The following is a 21,409-nucleotide window of genomic DNA, read 5'->3' as shown; positions in this document are numbered from 1 at the left end:
AAAATTTAGTTTGTAGTTATTTACCGTTTTTTTTAAAAAAAATTATTCTGTCTTCTCCAGAGCAGTTGGCATCTCTGTCAACATTCCGTTGTGAGTTGTTGTTTACAGTGCAATCCAAGATCATTTCTCTATCAAGAAATTAATAATTCCGCACAGTTTAGAGTTTGTTTAATGATATCTCAAGGGGTTAATGGAGTATTTATTCTTTTAATGGCAATTTACCTAACAATTTTTATTAACCAAATTGTAATTGATAATGAGATATGTTTTATTTAAACTGCTTAATAAATGTGCTTATGAATTCATAAAGTACAACCTAATGCTAGGGTGGAAATAAAAACAGCCGAAAAAAATTAAGTATTTTCATAACACATTTACAATCACTTTTGCTCAGAAAAATAAAGCTAAAGTGAAATATAGTTTCGGAAAATTAGGATAACAACAAGGTATTGCTCGCAAATGATTCAATTAAAATGTTTATCTATGGAATATTTAACAACAATATTGACACTAGCACCGTTGAAATAAAATAGTTTATGTCTGTGGTATTTGACTTTTAAAGGTAATAAATTTGTTACATAGAAAATAGATTGCTGGTAATTGAAATATAAGCAACCGAGGTTGATAAAGGTAACTAAATAAAAAAAATATTTCGACGTCAAATAAATATAATTAGCTTAGGCGAAAATATTTTATTTCTTAAGCTTAAGCATTTAATTTTTAGAATAATTTTTAAAAGAACCACATTTACTCTGAACTATTACCGGAACTATCAATCATTAAAGTAATGGTTTGGTATCTATCCAAAATTACATACTAAGGTGAATACTTCCTATGAGTTAGTACCATATGTTGCTAGGTAAAAATCGCCAAGGTCGCCAATGCCTAACCAATTGTTTATTTGGCCTTGTAAAATTTATATTTTTATTACATTTCATTCATTTAAATTTGCCATAATATTAAAACAGTTAACTACTAATGAAATGTATGTAACTATTAAATTGATTTAGTAATTACTATTAAGTAATAGTAATTGGCAAAAACTTTAAAATCATCTCATCCATTTTGAAAAAGAGACTTTTGTCTGGTACCCAGAAGACGGATTAGTATGAATGTATTTATTATTGACTTTGTAATTGATTTATAAATGCATGTTAAGGAAAACTTGAAAGGTAGTTATAAAATATCATTCTTATAGGCTCATGTATTTTGATTACGTTTTTATCGATTTATTGATTTATTTTTTTTTGTATTTTTTCGGTTCTTATACTGAAAAAAAATCTATTCGATTTACAGAAAGAAACTGACACCTTATTTCCAATAGAAAAACTTTCATTTCACAGAAAAAAAACTGCTATTTAAAAACAGATGTCTGTTTGTTAAGCAGATAAGTACCGGTATTTTATCAAGCAAACTCAATTATTTTAACAAAAAAATTCGGTAAAATCACTATACCAACATAACTTTTGATACAAACCGAGAGCAGCATTCGTACATCCAGTCGTCGCTGGGATTCGAACCTGAGTTTCCTCTTTGACTTAGGAGGCCTCATTGGTCCTCTGAGCAATCGCAGTTCTAACGTCTGAGTATAAAAAAAACCTTAAACTGCTTTTTTATCTTAAAAGTCTAACTTATTGAAATAATATTTAAGTGTAAAAATTTTTAAAACTATAGTGGTTCACTCGTATAAAAATGCCTGGCAATTTATTTTACTTAAAAATATATATATATATATATCTGAAGAAATAAAATAATCAGGTAGATTATCTATTTGGCAATGAAATTGAATCGCAGTTTTTTTTTACACAATGTTCAAAACCATTAAAAATATTGCTGAAAGTTAAGAGCAAATTAAGAAAATAATAGTAAAAAAATTTGAAAAAAAAGTAGAGCTGCTTGTCGAAAACTACAATATTAAATGATTGATTTAATCCCTTAATGATTACGAGGAACAACAGAGAAAAACCGTTTTTATCAGTAAACAGTTTTAAATTGTCAAATATACAGTGAAAGTGAGTGAAAGGAACGTGAATTTTTTACAAGTGTACATTTTACTTATGCATTTATTGATTCATATATCTTATTTATATACTTATTGGCACATGTATTTTATGTAAGCCAAAGTCAAGGGAATGAAAAGTGATTGAAACGAAAATCGCAGTAAAAGTACGCTTCTTCCATTTTCAAACGAAATCTTGCCAAATTCGCAGTTTTACTTTTTCACTTAGAAAACATGAAAAACAATAATTATGTTTTCTTCAACTGATTACAATAAGCATTTCTTTCTTTTTATTAAAAAAAATAAATAAATAGTTCACGCTATACCACTCACTCAACTGATTACTGCAAATCTTTTTTTTTACAAGTGTATATTTTATTTATGCATTTATTGATTCATATATCTTATTTATATGCTTATTGGTACATGTATTTTATGCAATCCAAAATCACAAGAATGAAAGGAGAGTGATTGAAAAAAAAAAGATTGCAGTAAGTGTACATTGCTTTAAAGCAATGAAATCTTGTCAAAATCGCAGTTTTATTTTTTCACTTAGAAAACATAATTATTGTTTTTCAAATAAACATTTCTTTCCACGCATTGGTTCCTTTTAGTGCAAAAAAAAAAAATAAATAGTTCACGCTATAACACTCACTCAACTGATTGCAGTAATTCTTTTTTTCCTTCGAAAAAAAGAAAAAACAATTTTTCTTTTCCTCTGCATATAAGTTGAAAACTTGCATTAATGGTGCCTGGGGGAATGCGTAACATATAAATGCCTGGTAGCAATATCGAATTCAAAACCTTTCTATTTGGAAACGTTTCCAAATTCTGAGATAAACGCTAATGACTGTTTGGAGAACCCAATGGGAAACCGTTAACGAACCAATAATAACCTAATATCAGGAGAAGAAATGGGGATCTATTGGTTTCTGATAACAGTTCGAACAACGGCTCTTAACGAATGAGTCAAGCTCATGATAATAAAACCAAGTTGGAAGTCATTTTCGCTAACATTTTTATTTTTATTTTTAGTATTTCGACAAACACTATTCATTAGAATTTTGAATATGCTGGTTTCTGCCTTTTATAATAGGTTTTTAGGCGTCGTATTGAATTGCAACCTGGGCGGTCCCACTTTTAATCTTAGATTGTAGGTGCTGAAAATATAAAAAAAATTATTAGTGTCGTTTAATTAGACTTACTAAATTGTATAATGTAATTGCATCTTATCATTTATCTTACTATATATAAAATTCTAATGATGGTGTCGCAGTTTTCCATTGTTGTCGGTGCATTTTTATTGGCCAGAAAATCACGTGGTGTGATCCAGTTTTTCCTCATTCGTCTCCTTATTGTTTTGGTTGTAGTCAGCATAAAATTAATAAAAGTCATGCTTTTCTTTAAATATTTTTGAATCCCTAACTTAAAGTTATTTTCCTGTACTGCTATTATTACGCTTTTAATTCAAGAGTTTAAAACTAAGAGAATTGCTGTTTTCTTATTAGTATTATAATGTAAATCTGCCTTACATTTTAAGATAAAGTTATTTAGAAAGGTGGTCTAACAATTATTATTTTTGAGCAAATAACATTAATATACTGTTATAAATTACAGTTAAAGAGATCTGTTAAATGATTTAGAACTTAAGGATCAGCTTCATGCACAATGAGATGCAGGCAAAAAAAAAATATTTAATATATCCTACCGTTTGGTAAGTGAAAATATTAAATTAAGGATGTGAACTCATCAAATTTGTTTCAACAATATAACGTTATAACAACATAAATGTTATTTAAAAAAATGATTACTTAGAAAAATCACTTCTGTTTACCAATAGATCTAAATATCTAATATATATAATTCTCTTACGTGGCTCCCAAATTTTGGCTGTATTTCTTTTCCGCCGGTGGCAACGTTTGCTTTGTTTTGCTTACGCTACTATTTCTGTTACACGGCGAATCGACCCATGATTGCCGCTAAAAATGTCACATGCCAAATCTATCTGAGGTGACTCAACATATAGCGCTTTTAAAAACGGAAACTGAAATAACCAGAGAGCATCAGCTGCGGCAATCTCATACTATTAAGCTAGGCAGAAGTGAGTAGTCTTTGTCGATAGATCTCTATTTTAGTATTTTGTCGAAAGCGCTTTTTTTCACGAATTTATATATTACGAATTTATTTGACGATTTTTGATTTATATCACGAATTATACTATAGCACATTTCTAATAGGTTTAACGAATTACATGTCATTTATTTGAATTCAAATTTATTTTAATGACTTAGTATTTACTAAAAAGATGTAATTTTTTTTTAAAAAAAAAAGTTGTTATATGGATTTGAATGATTGTTTTGAATTCTTAGAATTTTGTGGATTTACAATGTACCTAAGTTAGTAGCAAGAAAAGTGAGCTTGGTTTGCGAAGCGAACCATATAAGATTGCGTAGCAATTTTCGGGGGTTGGCGAGCGTTAGCGAGCAGGGGGCGCAGCCCACTAGTAACTTATAATTATTTTATTAAATGTACTAAACCCATAACTTAAGTGTTTCTTAACTAACAATGACCTTCCGAAAAATAGGTAAATAATACCAAGAAACTGAAGCAGTAAGATATTAATTGATTGAAAATTCAAAAAATATACAAAGATATACAAAATTGCTTTAAAAATGTACAAATAATGAAAGACTAGTCGACACGTTTCAAGTGCTTCGAAAATAGGTGCCCATTTTCAAGACTTACCAGACGGGAATGCGACGAAACAAAGGTGATAAATAACTTTTATGATTATGATTCACCTTTATGAAAAGTAATTTTTTTTGAAGGAAACGAAAATGATAAATCACCTTTGTATTTTCTTTTTCACGTCAGGCAAGTCCTGATACTGAAGGCCTATTTTTGTAGCGCTTGAAACCTGTCCACTGTTTCTTTCTTTTTCTTATTTGTATATTTTTTTAAGGGAATGAAGTTTTTAGTCAGGTAATACCTTCCGGAAATGCTTGCCACATAATTTATTAAGGTTACAATCGTAATTACTTAAAAATTGTTTTTTTTTTCTTTTTGCAGTCGGCAAGTGATAGCGATCAGGCTTCGAAAACCTCTGAAATTAAAATGAACTACATATAATTTTAAAGGCAATGTTAAATGCACTGAGAATAAACATTCTTACATCAGATGTATTTATTCAATTTTATTTCAACAAACATATATTATAAATTTACAAGATATTTCAAATTGAAGACATAGAAATAATTTTGATTTCAATTTTAGTTAGTTCTTACACCTCACTTAAGAATCTTATAAAAATAAATACAAAATCTTTTTTTTTTTACTAAAACTATTATGTACAAAAACATCACAATAGAATATTGAACTAATGAACTATTACATTAACATTATCATGAAGAGAATCAAAAAACATCTGATTAAGAAAAATTACATAGAATTATTTATAATACAAAGTTTTGTGGTGAAAACAGGGAATAGTCAAAAATTTATTTTCAGATTGCTGAAAATATTTCTCGATCAAAAATAATTAATATTTATCATAAATAATGTATCTCTTTCATTTTTTACTAAGTCTGATCCTTTTTAATGAATGTTCGTTTTTAATGACTAAATTGATTCAGAACCACGTGTCAATTCAACGCATCTATCATGAATATAAAAAAAAACAATAATAATCAAAATTATCTTCTTAAAATAATTAATAAATTTGCAAGAAATGAAACTGACTAAGATATTATGAAAAGGTTTGCACAAAATAGAACACTCATCTCATAAATGCGTGTAGCATTTAATTAAAAACCAATATATCAAGGTACAATTTTCTATTGCGGAATTTGAAAACGCACTGTTAAACATTTATCAGAAAAAATTATTAAATAACAATTTATTTAACGTTTTTTTACAGTATTCAAACGAAACAGTCAAATAACCATAAATAAAACGGTAATCAAACACTTATCAGAAAAAACTGTTAATTAACAATTTATTTAACGTTTTTTTTTTTACCATAGTCAGACGAAACAGCCAAATAACCATAAATAAGACAACAATCAAACTGTTAACTGTGAGAAAAACCCTTTATTAACTGCTTTCTCGTAATACGGTTAAACAGCAAGACTTTTATCGCACCAACTAAGCCAACCAAATGAAGCCACTTAGCTCCTCACAACTGCGTACATATTATAGCTGCAATGGCTAATGTGTCATTTTCATCAATAACAGAATTGGAGTCCGAGTCCTTGCGTTGACATCACAATAATTCCCCAATTTCCCTCAACACATTAAGAGTTTCCCGTGCCCTGCACTACCCAATGCCCATTACCTAACAAAAAGCGTAACTCTTAATGTCCAGTTAAATTTCTTTTTATGGTTATGGTTTTGAAACCATGCTAGTTGTAAATGGTTAAAAACAACCGTATAGTTCTTTATTCATGGCCTTATAGCCACGATAACAACAAAATGGTATCTAAGTAAAAAAAAAAATTAAAAACACATTATTTTTTTTTTTATTTCTCAAGATCAATTTCTCTGATTTTGTCTAAATTTTAATTTTTTTCTTCTTCAAAAGTTTATAGATGAAATATTTACTTTTGGTTATTTTCCATCTTGCAGAGATGTTCAATTATTTTGCGAACCAATCAAGTAAACAGAATTTAAATATTGTAAGATTATATTTATGTTTTACTTCTCGTCGAACTAAGTAAGATATTTTTGACAAGCCCTGTAACATATATAGCAAGTTCCTCTGTCCTTGCTTCAATATTCCTTCACAACATATAACAAACAACATACAAAGAAACTAATTGTACTCATATTTGCTCCAGAGTTTCTTTTAACATTCATTAGTCATAAAAATTATTAATATCACAATATTTTTATCACTCCTCTTCGAGAGTTTATACTCCAGCTCAAATTTTAAATGGAAGTACATTTATACTGAAAACAGCATTTTATTACTACAAAGCAATTTTCAAATTGCTTCGACCACATCAGTCCTATCATAATTCCGTCCAGCGAAATACTTGCTAAACCTTTTTTTCTTTATCCTTTACTTGTTAATCAATCATCATCATACCTTATGGTCCAGCTCAAGTGTTCATTACTTCTTCGAACACTTGCTTTAACGATGTTTCTTTGACTTCTGCCGATAATTGTTTTGGAAGAAGATTATGTATGGCCCCTAGAACTTCTTCTACCTTAAAATAGTAAAGTAACATTCGATTAATAATCAATAGAAAAAAAATTTACTTATAAATATTAAAATTTATTTTTTTCAGGAATTAATACATCCTCGTTTTAACGCTAATAAACACACTATAATATATATAGATATACATGCAATTTATAGGACCACATAGTGCACCCCCTAATAAGCCTCTAATTATTTCCTCTGGTATGGTACACTTATACCCGGTAATAATTGTTGTAGTTCTTTAACGTCGCGCTAGAGCTGCACAATGGGCTATTGGCGACGGTGTGGGAAACATCCCTGATGATGATCCGAAGACATGCCGTCACAATTTTGATCCTCAGCAGAGGGGGGCATCCCCTGCAGCCCAACGACCTCCACTTCGGTAGCCCAACGACCTGTACACGAAGTCGAGAACTTCACTTTAGAACAGTTTAACGAGGACAAATGCCGCACACCCTCGGCCCCTAAGCAGACTGATCCAAGTGGTCACCCACCAGCACACTGACAGCAGCCAGTGATGCTTGACTTCGGTGATCTGCTGGGAACCGTGTCTTAACTATCAGTCCACTGCGGGACTATCCGGTAATAAAATAAGCGGTCCAATTTGAATATTATGGATCAATATTAAGGGGAGAGTACAGAATATTCACATCGAATTTCCTCATTTTAACGCTAATAAACACACTATATATATATACATACATAGTAACATACAGGGCCGCCTTGCGTACCCCCTAATAAGCCTATAATTATTTCCTCTGGTGGGGTACCAGGCAACAATAAACTTTCTCAAAAACTACATTAAATGCAGAAACGTTAATGTTATGAATTATTTATTGTTGTTTTTTTTTAAAGAAAAGTTCTCAAATATACCTTTGGAGATGTCTAATAAATCGGCCTTTGACAATGACGTTTTAACCCATAAATTTATAAAACTTTTAAAAAGCCAGACATCATCAAAAGCACTAACATTTAAAGACATGCTCAGAGTTCTGGGATATTAAAAAAATAAAATTCAGTTAAAAATTGTGTCAAAATCCTTCACTGGTCGAGGAAGAGGAAGTCAAAAGCAACGTCGGTGTAATCAGTTTTTTTTTATTTTTATTTTTTTATTAAGGGGAGTAAAAAACTGGCAGTCTATATCAGAGAATAAATTGTTCTGATGGCATCTTCAACAGAGAGCCTTAGCTCACACTTTACTGTTGTTCAAAATATGACGAACTTATGATGTTAAATAATTAAAAAAAACTAAACTAAACTCAGTGGCGCGACAGCCCATAGAGGGCTAAGGCCTACTGTGATCATCTCAGTTTTCCTGACCTTGGGCTCTGGGGTGCAGGAGCAGATGTTCCGGTAAGGTGGTCAGCCGAACGCGGAACCCCCCGTCTTTAGTTCCCAAGCATGCTCGGTACTCATTTATCGACCCATTGAAGGGATGAAAAGCCGAGTCAACATTGCCCGGCCCGAGGATCGAACCCAGGACCTGCTGTACGCGAACAGGAAGTGCTAAGTATTTAAAAAAAGAAGGAATAAAGAACCAATTTCTTATTTCTTAATGTATATAAGTTTCCCAAAATAATTAACTACAGAAAGAAAATCTTAAAATTTTCCTTTTTGTTACAAAAATGTTTTTCATAATTATGAAGAAAACAAATTCAACACGTGATAGTATTTCTTGAGAGTTTAAGCGATCACATGCAGTTTTGAATTGTTTATCTGAGAAATTTAGTATGGATATCTTCAATAAATATTTCCTGTATTTAATTTTTACAATATTTAACAATAAAATTATTTTTGCTAATTTCGTAAAAAAAAATTAAATTTTTTTTAAATAATTTAAAAAAATTACACTTAGTTTTAGAATAAATGTATATTACTTTAAAGCAACTATTCTTAAACAAGTTTCTGTGGAGAAGTTAAGCATTAGTTAAATCTCTCTTCATAGAGATACAATCTTCTAAAATATTTTTAGAAAGCAATTATGTATTTTGTACTTGGAAGTTTTGAGAGTTAGCCGGGCGTAAAATTAAAACATCTGAAAGCCAAGAAAGAATTTCCTGAATTTATTTATTCAATGCAGATGTTGTACTGCCGTAAAGATAAGAGCCTAAATTTGAGAGAACGATAATTTTCACCTGTAGAAATTTCTACCCTCTTTCAGAAACATCTTTTGAAAGAAAATTTAATTCTCAAAAGATTTGTTTACCCCATAAAATCAGTGAAAATGACACACAATTAATAAAAAATTAAAATTCTAGTAGTTCCGTATTAAAATTAAAATTTTATATATATGTAGTACCTGGCCAAATTATTAAATCATTAGACGTACTATAAGATTGTTTGTAAAATCTTAATTATCAGATGATACTATACAGCTCCAGTGTTTTTTCGCGACTGAAACCATTTTGCACTAGTTTAGGTTCGTGTATCTATTGGTTAAATAATGCGATATATAATATAAATTCGACGATTGGATGCATAAGACGATATATTATATAAATATAAAATATTTATTATATCCAGCAATATATTAGTACTATATTATAATAATTAGATCAAATTATCAGATGCACTGTAGTTTTTNTGTGTCAATTGGTGAAATGAGATATATAATATAAATTCGATGATTGGATAAATTAGACGATATATTATATAAATATAAAATATTTATTATGTCAAGCAATATATTAGTATATTATAATAATTAGATCAAATTATAAGACGCACTGTAGTTTTTCAATAATTACATGTTTTGCACGAGTTTATATGCAATATTAAACTCGTGCAAAACATGTAATTATTGAAAAACGAGAAGATTATTGCACATGAGAAGTCCTGTGGTAATAGGAAATATTTTCATGGGTATCGAACTTTCTAGTATAGGTACTGAGGTACGTAATATAGATATTGACGCAATATATTTCTTACTGCTCAACATAAGAGTTAAATACCGAGGGATTTTGCCCAGGGTTAGCTTATGTTAAGCATAACTCCTTCCTTTTTTTTAATTGATTCGAGGCACTGCGATATCGAGGAAAATATTTGCGCTTGAGCGAAGCTCAAATAACGTGATATGATTGTGGTCAAATTTTACTATCTTGAGTTTGCCTTGGGCAATAGCATCATGCCACGTGATACTGAATACTAGTCACGTTTTATTTTGATGGGATGATATTTAGTATTTTGACTACCATTAAATCACTCAAACTACAGTAAGTATGATTTCGGAACATTTCTACATAGTAGACAGCATATATTGGAGAGTTTTCGTAGTACATCTCTCAAAGCATATGAAGAGAAAAAACATAAATTTACATCTGTCTGAAGCGTCACTATAAGTTGCTTTGTAAGTTGTGTTTCGTCGATAAAAATGACTTTCCTACAAGTTTTATGGTGTAAATCATCCTGTGTATGCATAATACATGTTTCTAACCTATATATCCACCTCCGTCCATCATAGATGATCTTCCTCCATCATCCCATTGGGAGGAAGCCACTTGAAGTTCGTCTAATAGTTCTGGAGGAATGTGTACTGAAATACAAAACATCTACTTCAATACATTTTATTCTCGATACGTGTTTTACCTAATTTTTTTAACTAGCGGTGTTATTTTGTTTGAAATCTTCTTTTTAAAAAAAGTTATCCAGTTAAGAGTATTGAAATAGTCCTGCTGGATTTAGTTTCTTAACGCTACTATTTTTTCTTTTATAATGAACTGTATAGAAAACATTATTGAAGAAATTGCTCGATATTCTATCTGATTATCAAATAAAAACGATTTAAATCTTTACAAATATTTATTAATGTAAATGTTTTATTTCGTTACTCATTAATTAAGCATCTTTATTCAGATAGTAAAAGTTTTTTTTTTTCATTTGCAGATGTTTATTTTTTTATTTGCAATTTATTCTTAATAAAATCAGTGATAAATTTAAAACGTTGCGTAAATGCATATAAAAATAATCTTGCTTTTAAGTATGCTTGAAATTTCATATAGAAATTAGAGTGTTTTTTTTTTTTTGAAGTAACAAAATTTAGTGTCTTAGACCTCGAGTTTTTAAAAGGAAAAAATTAGCCTCACAAAGGTTAAAAATTGTTTTAGTAAAGAATACCATAGATACCAAAATATACGTAGACAGGATACGTATTTGTCCACTTATTTACTCTAAAACTAACTTAAACTAAACTAACTTAATAAAATAATTATTTAATTATAAAATTTTCTTAGAAATCGATGTCTTAGGTACTATACATGTATAGGTAAATACATGTATCACGTGTTCATTTCCCTGACTTGACATAGATTGAACCAAAACAAAACATGAAATGATGTACTTATATAATGGTTTAAGTAAACGAACTTTCTGAGAGATCTAAATAGTATATAATAAAGAGTACTATATACCATTTAAGTATTATATACAAGCAAGCCTATAATACACTCCTTTTATTTTATATTTAAGGAAATTAAATAAATTAAATTTAAATAAAAAATAGAGTACCGAGCCAGCATCACGAATTCAAAACATAATTTCAGAAATTGGCATCTTCGATACCCTATCCTACGAATCAATAATATTTTTTTCTTTTAATTTGACTTTTTTTATTAATACCTTACCTCTAATGCCTTATCTAAATTTTAAATGTTCCTTACCTGGATAATGGTATATGTGCATGTCAGATTTTGGAGGCCTTGGTGTACGTTTCACTGTAGCATATTGTGGTTCTTCTTGAAGCTAGAACAATGCATTTAATATATATATATATATATATATATAATGGCCGGCACTTGGGTCCATTTCCCAATGGTTTCAAAAATGCCAGACTTGCTCCTCTTTTATTGTTACCCANAAATAACGTATATAAAATATATGTGATTATCAAATGACGATGGGAGATTCGAATATCTCGTGAAATTCCGTTTGATTATTCTCGTAGATACAAATCGTAATGTTAAATTCGTAGCATGCTTGAATATAAATCTTCATAAATTACATGAGAAGGAATCACGAAGTTAATATTGATACATGATTTTCTACACGAGACTGTTATTTTCATAAATTTATAACACAAAAAAAATTAGAACTTAAAAATGTCTCGCAGCAGGCTGCTTGACCTCGAGGTCCTGGCATCACCGAAATCAAAGGTATGAATTTTTTTCTTTCTTCCTGGTTTCAGTTCAAATATTTCCGGATACTTGATCTATAAACTTTCATGATCTATATACTCTCTTCCTCTGATTCATTACAACACATGATAGTGACTGATGTTGTATATCTGATTTTTCTTTCATTCATAAATTTCGAGAAATTCTAATGAGATTTTCTATTTTTGTTCTTTAGTTTACATATTAACTACTTTCAGAGCCATAAGTTTAAAATTTGTGGAATTCAAAACACAGAAACCTTACCTTAATTGTCACATGAAGTGTGCTGAAAAATTGCGTTTTGTTTCCTATTAGGAATTATTTTGAATCGCTAGTCTAGTTTAGGGGGGCTTTTACATAATTATAAAGAAAAGATTTATTAAATCTATTCTTATTTGGGCCACTTTACATGGTCTAGGGAAACAAACGTTTCAAACACACTCGCTTTCATTATAGTATAACAACACGTGTAATCTCATGTTTTGTTTTTAATTTTTCTCTAAGCACATATTACAAAAAAAATGCTTGATAATAATTCTGTTCATAACTGGGTATAATATTTTTCTTCATTGTCTAAAATTTCTATCATTACAAAATGTTCATCTTAAAGTACTCATGATCGCATACGTGTTAAACGTATTCGCATACGTAACGATCGCATACGTAATTTCTATTGCTTACACATTATATTCTGAATTTCATTAGGAAATGCAACTAAGAGCGAGTGAAACATTGTTGTTTAAGAGATTCGGAAATGTGAACTTCTTATACACCATGACATTCATTATATTATTACAAACTTAGAAATTGGTAGTTATTTTTAATGTCCACCTGTATACATAATATCTTAAAATGAATCTGAATTCCCTTTATAACAGTAACTAATTGCAACTATCCTCAATATCTTAAGTTTGTATGACAATAATAAGTGTGCATGCTAAATAGGAACGAGAAGATTACGCTTAAACAGTTTATTTATGAATCTGTAGTTACATAATATCTTAAAATGACTCTAAATTCTCTTTATAATAGTAACTAATTGCAACTATCCTCATTATCTGAAGTTTGTATGACAATAATAAGTTTGCATTCTGAATAGGAACGAGAAGATTATGCTTAACCAGTTTATTTATGAATCTGCAGTTATTAGGATATAAAAGTCACAAACCTCTCTTTCTGCTGCTTCCAAGGATTTCCTGCAAGGTCCATCCGCAATGTGTGTTGTTGCATATGGAGTAGGATAGTAGAGAGGGTCTGCACGACTAGGGGGTCTTTGATAGTTTGACTTTTCCATCTCACAAAGGTGAACCGACTCTCCTGCCTGTGACTTTCTGGATACATAAGTTGTACTTGCTATACCAAACAAAAATAGAAAAAAACTGTATTCGCCTTGTATCAAAGGCACATATTGAGTGTATTAGAGCAAATGCATTTTTCTAGAGGTAATATGGTGTAAAGAACTAACTACAGTCGCTGGTCAAATTATTCGACGCACTGTAAGATTCTTTGTAAAATCTTAATTATCAGGTGATACTAGTGCTTTATTATTTTTACACAACTGAAACCGGTTAGCACTTGTTTACGTTCGTGTATCAATTGGTCAAATTAGACGATATATGATATAAATTCGACGATTGGATACATTAGACTATATATTATATAAATATTTGTTATATCAGGTATTATATTAGTATATTATAATAATGAGACCAAATTATTAGACGCACTGTAGTTTTTTAACAATTGCATGTTTTGCAAGAGTTTATATGCAATACTTTTATATTTAAACAAACATGTAATGGGTTTTAATTCTGGAGATTTTTCATATACTTCCTGTTTGCATTTTTTTAACGTATTACATTACAATGTTAACCAATTGATACACGAACATTAACAAGTGCAAACCAGTTTCAGTCATATGAAAATACTGAAGCTGTAGAATATCACCTGATAATTAACGTTGTGCATAAAATCTTATAGTCCGTCATATAATTTGGCCAGCGACTGTATATAAGTGATTAAATTAAGTGAAACCAAAATTTAGTTAGTACCTGTTTGTGAAGTTTCTGTTGGGTTTCGCTTCCTCACTATGAGGCACACAAGTACGAGTACTGCAACCACAACCACCAAAGACAACGAAACAGGAAGAACTACTTCCAGTTCTAAATAGAAAGGCACTGCTTCTCCACTCACTAATACTGCGTCTGGTAAGGCACCTAGAAAAGGAACATTTTAGTTTCGAATTAATCTATCACAAGATTTTTAGTTCAGGGAAAAAACTCCCCTGAAATAACACTGTGATAACTATGCTTCAATGTCTTTGTCCTTAATAGAAAAATGCTAAAATTACTGTTTCGTAACAATTCAACCGCCGAATTAAGAAAGTTTAAACTACAATTTAGTTATAAGGTAAAGATATTTTACATCACTTTTACTAAGGGAATTTACCACGAGCAATTAAAAGCTAAAAAAACTACTTCCTTAAGGTTATAGAAATAACGTATATAAAAATATACTTAATAATATACTTAATAATATGTATAATATACTTAAAATAATTACAAAATGAATTTCAAAACTAATTTTAAATCTAAACTCCCTGCTACTTTTCCATTTTCAGGAAAATTTTCTGTTTTCCAATGGAAATTAAAATGCCATGCTCAGTGTTTATTTTCATTAATTTTTCAAAATCTTATAACATTCCAAAGAAATAAAGCAAAATAATCTTATCCTAAGAGATGGTGACATTTCAAGCTAAATAAAGAAAACAACTAAGAAAAAGAAGAAGAAAAAAATTACCGTTCAAATTAGCTCCTGTAGTGAAGCTATACACTTTAGGTATTTCATTTTTTTATTACTTTATATTTGTACAGTGATTAAAAACTACAGTTTAATTGTATGGTAAAGAAATTTTTACATTACTAACTCTGATGAAATTTACCTTAAGCAATTAAAAACTAAAAAAAAAACACTTTTTTAAGGCTATAGAAATAACGTATATAAAATATAGAAATATAATATGCTTAAAATAATTATAAAAATAATTTCTGATTATTTTTGTAATTATTTTAAGTATATTATATTCCTATACTTTTTGTATATGTTAATTCTATAACCTTAAGATAGTGTTTTTTTTAAGTATTTAATAGCTCGAGGTAAATTTCATCAGTAAAAGTAATGCAAAAATATCTTTACCATATAACTAAATTGCAGTTTTTAATCATTGTTCAAGTATATAATAATAAAAAAAGAAATAACTAAAGTTATTTTTGTTAAAAAAAAATTAGCTATTATCTGTTTATAGATTGTTAAAAATTGCAATTTATACCCCATATATTTTACTCAGAATAAATATCCCTTTGCAGTAATTAGAAAAGTAAAAAATTTTTCTAATGTAATTTACTCGGTTTAGGTATTTTTTTTCCGTCATCCTGGGAATGCTATATGGTACCGTAGCTTTGAGAATTGTGTTCAAATTAATTTTAAAATTATTTTTTACTTCAAAAAATTCTTACTTTTTCATTTTTATTCATTTTTTTCTTAAAAATGAATAAAAATACTTATAATTTAAAAAGCGAAGTATTTCTTTTTTTCAAAAATTGAACTCAGATGGCTTTTTTGCAGTTGTTCTTAAAAAANAAAAAATAGCTATTATCTGCTTATAGATTGTTAAAAATTGCAATTTATACCCCATATATTTTACCCAGAATAAATATCCCTTTGCAGTAATTAGAAAAGTAAAAAATTGTTCTAATGTAATTTACTCGGTTTAGATATTTTTTTCCCGTCATCCTGGGAATGCTATATGGTACCGTAGCTTTGAGAATTGTGTTCAAATTAATTTTAAAATTATTTTTTACTTCAAAAAATTCTTACTTTTTCATATTTATTCATTTTTTTCTTAAAAATAAATAAAAATACTTATAATTTAAAAAGCGAAGAATTTCTTTTTTTCAAAAATTGAACTCAGATGTCTTTTTCGCAGTTGTTCTTAAAAAAATTGTCTTTAACTTTAAATATAATTAACGAAAAAACTGCAAGTTTCTTTAACTGAATACTCTTTGTTTTTTGCGTACTTTTTATTTTTTATACGTTTTTTTCGGTAACCTTAGGAAAGTGTTTTTTTTTTAAGTATTTAATTGTTAGAGGTAAACTTCATCAGTAAAAGTAATTAGAAGTATAATATGCTTAAAATAATTACAAAAAGAAATTTTAAATCAAAACTCCCTGCTAGTTTTCCATTTTCAGGAAAAATTTCTGTTTTCCAATGGAAATTAAAATGCCATGTTCTACGTTTATTTTCATTAATTTTTCTAAAAATCTTATAACATTCCAAAAGAAATAAAGCAAAATAATCTTATCCTAAGAGATGATGTCATTTCAAACTATAAAGTAAGAACTAAGAAGATAAGAGAAAAAAAATCACCTTTCAAATTAGCTCCTGTAGTGAAGTTATACACTTTAGGTATTTCTTTTTTATATTATTATACTATATTTGAACAATGATTAAAGACTACAATTTCGTTGTAAGGTAAAGATATTTTGACATTATTTTTTTGATGAAATTTACCTCTAGCAATTTAAAATTAAAAAAAATCTACTTTTTTTAAGGTTATAGAAACAACGTATATAAAAAATATAGGAGTATAATATACTTAAAATAATTACAAATACAGTTTTGAATCAAAACTCTCTGTTAGTTTTTCATTCGCTGGAAAAACTTCGTTTTCCCCTGGAAATCAGAATGCTCATGTTCTCTGTTTATTTTCATTTATTATAAGTATTTCCTTTATAATTATTATGTATTTGAACACTGATTAAAAACTACAACTTAGTTATAAGGTAAAGATATTTTACATTACTTTTACTAAGGAAATTTATCACGAGCAATTTAAAACTAAAAAAAACCACTTTCTTAAGATTACAGAAATAATGTATATAAAAAATATTGAAATATAATTTAATAAAAATAGTTACAAATATAATTTCTGATTATTTTCGTAATTATTTTAAGCATATTACATTTCGAATTACTTTTACTGATGAAATTTCCCTACAGCAATTAAAAACTAAGAAAAAAAACACTATCTTAAGGTTATAGAAATAACGTATATAAAGAAAAATATAGAAATATAATATACTCAAAATAATTATATATAAAAAATAATTACAAAAATAAATTTTAAATCAAAACTCCCTGCTAGTTTTCCATTTTCAGGAAAAATTTCTGCTTTCCAATGGAAATTAAAATGCCATGCTCTACGTTTATTTTCATTAATTTTTCTAAAAACCTTATAACATTCCAAAAGAAATAAAGCAAAATATTCTTATCCAAGGAGATGATGTCATTTCAAGCTATAAATAAAGAAAAGAGCTAAAGAAGAAGAGAAGAGAGGAGGAAAAAGAAATCACCTTTCAAATTAGCTCCTGTAGTGAAGATATACTCAGCTTCAGTATTAGGTCCGGCTTCATTGTGAGATGTCAGCTGTAATTGATAAAATGTGTTCGGTGTGAGTCCAGTAATTGTGATGCTCTTCTTATTCGATGACACCCTGTCGGCAAAAATGACCCACGTTTTCTTTTTCTGCTGCTTGTACTTTATTTCGAAGTGTGTGATTGGACAGCCGCCCGATTTCCACGAATTTAATTGGATTGTGACGGAAGTAGCATTGACGATGAGAAGTTCTTCCTTCTCGGGGGCAATGGGGGCTAGAAATAAAAAAATAAATTCAAAAGTTGATTGTCAAGCACAAAAGCTAGTTTCATCTCTCAGATTGCTTCTGAATCGTAATAATTCTATAATTCAATAAACTATTTTAGATTACTGGGGAAAGAGGAAACCAAACACCCCTCCCAAATTAATATTTAACCCCTTTCTTCTCGATTCCGTGATAATTCCGGGTTGAGTGTTCAGTAGTAACGCGCCAATAAGAATAAAACTAATTCATTTCTTTTGCCCGGAAAACATCTTATTTCTCATTTTACACACCAGATGGCTGCACCAGGATATTTTTAAGGTAATTGTAGATAGTTAGTTTATTTTAAATTAGATGTCAGCACTAATCAAATACGTATGTAAAAAATAGGCACTTTTATGGCCATTCCCGATCGTTAAGGGGTTAAACGAAGACAAAAAGAGATCTTATCAATATATGACTGATCATTATTGAGAAAACAAGACTAAACCGTCAGAAACTGTTTAATTGATTTAAGGAAATGAAATAACTCGAAAGGCAAAACATAAGAAAAGCGTTCAAGTTTCTGTGTTGCAATCAAACAGGATTTGTTGTTTTTAATCCCCCATTTCTTAATAATAATTTGCATAGATAGCATATTTGTTTTTTTTTGTAAGCTTTTCTTTCTTAAAAATTGCTTTTAATCGAATATTTGAAATATCTTTCATTTAATCTATCTTTTCAAAAGGTACGGTGTATTTTTATTATAAAACTGTTGTTTTTACAAGTGATTTGCTTGGATATATTTTACCTCTTCCGCTTGTCCTAGTTTCCACGATTTCACTTTGTTCTCCGTTTCCATTAGCGTTCGTAATGTAGAACTCATATCGCATTCCACACTGGAGGTTAATAAGTGTGTATGTGTTCAAATCTCCAAATACTTCTTCGGCCCTCCATGTTCCATATTCTTTTTTGTAATGCACTATGAAACCTGAAATATATAAAGGAAAAAAAAAGCAATTACGAAAATGGCGTAAAAATGACTTTCTATTATACTGCACAGCTTTATCACCATCAAAGGATGTAATTTGTAATTATTAGTCAGGTTTGTGGAGTGTTTATCCGCATAAAGTTTTGAAGTTTTAAATTACGTCTTGAGAGCCGCGATGACTCAGGAGATAGAGCATTTGCCTTCCAATGAGGCGAACCGGGTTCGAATCCCAGTCGATATGAATTCCGCATCCGGTTTGCTCCGATCACAGTGCTGACGTGAAACATCCGCAGTGGTAGATGGATCATGGGTTAGAGTCCCCTTGCCGTCAGGCTAACTGTGGGAGGTTCTCGCTTGTCGTCCTCTCCATATAACGCAAATGCGAGTTAGCTCCATCAAAAAGTCCTCCACTTAGGCAAATTTCTTCCAATACTCGATCCAGGAGTTCCCTTGTCTTTTGGATTAGGTTCAAAATTACAAGGCTACGGAAAGGAACATTAATAGTCGTAAACCCATAAAATTAGGTCGGCTGTTCAACGACGACTTCGAAAAAAAATTACGTCTTGACCGGGATAGCCTGGTTGGTACCGTACTGGGCCCATGTCCAATAAGCCATGGATTCGATCCCAGACTGCCGAAGACGCCCCTGTAGTGAAGGGTGTAGTCACCTTAAATCAGTTGAGTCGCAAAATCCTCCATATTCTCATAACAAATCATAGCTCTGGGGGTCCTGATCCAGGAATTTCCTTGTCTTCTGGATTGGGTTCAAAATTACAAGGCTATGAAGTAGAACATCAGCAATCGTATTGGGTTGTCTGTTCAATGACGGTTTTGAAATAAATAAAAAAAAACTGCGTCTTGAAGAATAATTGCAATGACTACTTTTTTGTTGCAAAATTCAATTTTGATTATTTTTATTCAATTAAAATATGAAATATATTTTTGTGGTACAATTAAATATTACACGGGCTCTATTCAAAAATTCAAATTTCAGTGTCCAGTAAATTGTTTTGTGCAGTTTTCACACCATGCTAATTGTAAATGGTTTCAGCAAAGAAAAAATAAAAGAATGAAAAAGGTTCTTTACCGTAAACTTTTCGGTTAATTGGATGGACGGACAGTTTCTAGTTATTTTACCGTAATATCAGAATGAAAATTCTATCAATCCTAAAAAATCTAGTATCAGAAAACAAAATTTTAATAATATTTTTTACTTATTTCGACCTTAATTAAAACAAAATAAAGAAGATAATTAAATAAAAAACAAAATCAACAAAAAAGTTGTGATCGTCTTATTACAGTCACTGGTTATCCATTGGTCAAATGTTTTTCCATTCTGCATTGACTCCGTTAAACGCCGCAACATTTCAAATCATGGGTTAAAACCTGTCTCAATTGATGTTTGTCGTCGGATTGATTTTCAAATCCTGCCTATGTACGTGTTTCAAGACGTCACAAAATACTATTCCTTCTTCAGCATTCATATTTATATTGAAATCACAGTCAAGCCTGTCATTATACGTTAATAATAAAAATAATACACAAATACTTTAAATTATTATTATGTAAATACACTAAAAATGCTTGCTAGTGAAAATAAGAAGAAAAACAGCAGCGGTCGCCATAGCAACGCATGTGCACTGTTTACTATTACTCCCGAAAGCAGTTGAAAAGTGCGTGGACGTCATCAAACCCAAACCAAGACCCATTTTCTCCTATTGGGTCAAATATTTTAAACCTTAATTTTTTTTTTACAGAATTTAAGTTTTTTTTTCAACACAAAAAAACTTAAAATCGTAAAAAAGAAAGTATTTACGTACTATTAACGTATGAAAAAGAAAACTATTTACGCGTAAAAGAAACTATTTACGCATGAAAACTGTGTGATTTAGACAAAGGTATCGTGTGTCCAGACTTCGATGAAAATGTGACTCTTACGTTCTCATAAGAGTCCTGAAATATATTTGAAATAAATGAAAGCGACTATTTCCTCTCGTCGTCACCACCGAGACTGTCAACGCACATCTCAAAAAAAGGGGAAATGCGCTCTGAAAAACGAAAGCCCAGAACGCTCTTTTTGAAACGCGAAAATGAAGAAATATGTCAAGCATTTTCAATCTCCTCTCTCTCTTTTCCTTTCTTTTTTTGCCACTCACCTTTAGTTGGCAAAGAGTCTGTTCCATCCCTTTTCCATTTCAGCGTCACTGATGTTGATGTCACTCCTAAGATTTCTAAGGTGGGCGGTTTTGGAGGATCTGAAGTTCAAATAAAAAAAAAAGAAAGAAATGAGAAGATCAACTGTTATAAAAATTTCCTTTTAAATATTTGGTTTAGGATTTCTTTCAATGAAATATGGAATAAATGTAAAAATGCATCTATATATATATATATATA

At 29.7% G+C, this 21,409-nt stretch overlaps 1 protein-coding gene across 3 annotated transcripts in view; it reads right to left on the bottom strand.

Annotated features, from left to right (window-relative positions):
- Nucleotides 1-5,164: 5,164 nt before the first annotated feature.
- Nucleotides 5,165-21,409, bottom strand: part of LOC107453534 (cell adhesion molecule Dscam1) — a 139,220-nt gene continuing 122,975 nt past the window's right edge. For 2 of the 3 annotated variants that reach the window (XM_071185813.1, XM_043048070.2), the window contains exons 19-26: nt 21,172-21,270; nt 18,836-19,015; nt 17,762-18,058; nt 14,401-14,565; nt 13,518-13,702; nt 11,858-11,939; nt 10,636-10,734; nt 5,165-7,206 (exon numbers count right to left, since the gene is read on the bottom strand). In XM_071185813.1, the coding sequence (XP_071041914.1) occupies nt 7,178-7,206; nt 10,636-10,734; nt 11,858-11,939; nt 13,518-13,702; nt 14,401-14,565; nt 17,762-18,058; nt 18,836-19,015; nt 21,172-21,270 (1,136 nt within the window). In that variant the 3' untranslated portion in view covers nt 5,165-7,177. The remainder of the gene's footprint in view (nt 7,207-10,635; nt 10,735-11,857; nt 11,940-13,517; nt 13,703-14,400; nt 14,566-17,761; nt 18,059-18,835; nt 19,016-21,171; nt 21,271-21,409) is intronic. The other variant, XM_071185867.1, reaches the window with a different exon arrangement.

Source organism: Parasteatoda tepidariorum, chromosome 1 (genome assembly GCF_043381705.1).
Source record: "Parasteatoda tepidariorum isolate YZ-2023 chromosome 1, CAS_Ptep_4.0, whole genome shotgun sequence".
NCBI classification, from domain to species: domain Eukaryota; kingdom Metazoa; phylum Arthropoda; class Arachnida; order Araneae; family Theridiidae; genus Parasteatoda; species Parasteatoda tepidariorum.
This window is presented reverse-complemented; position numbering and strand designations above follow the sequence as displayed.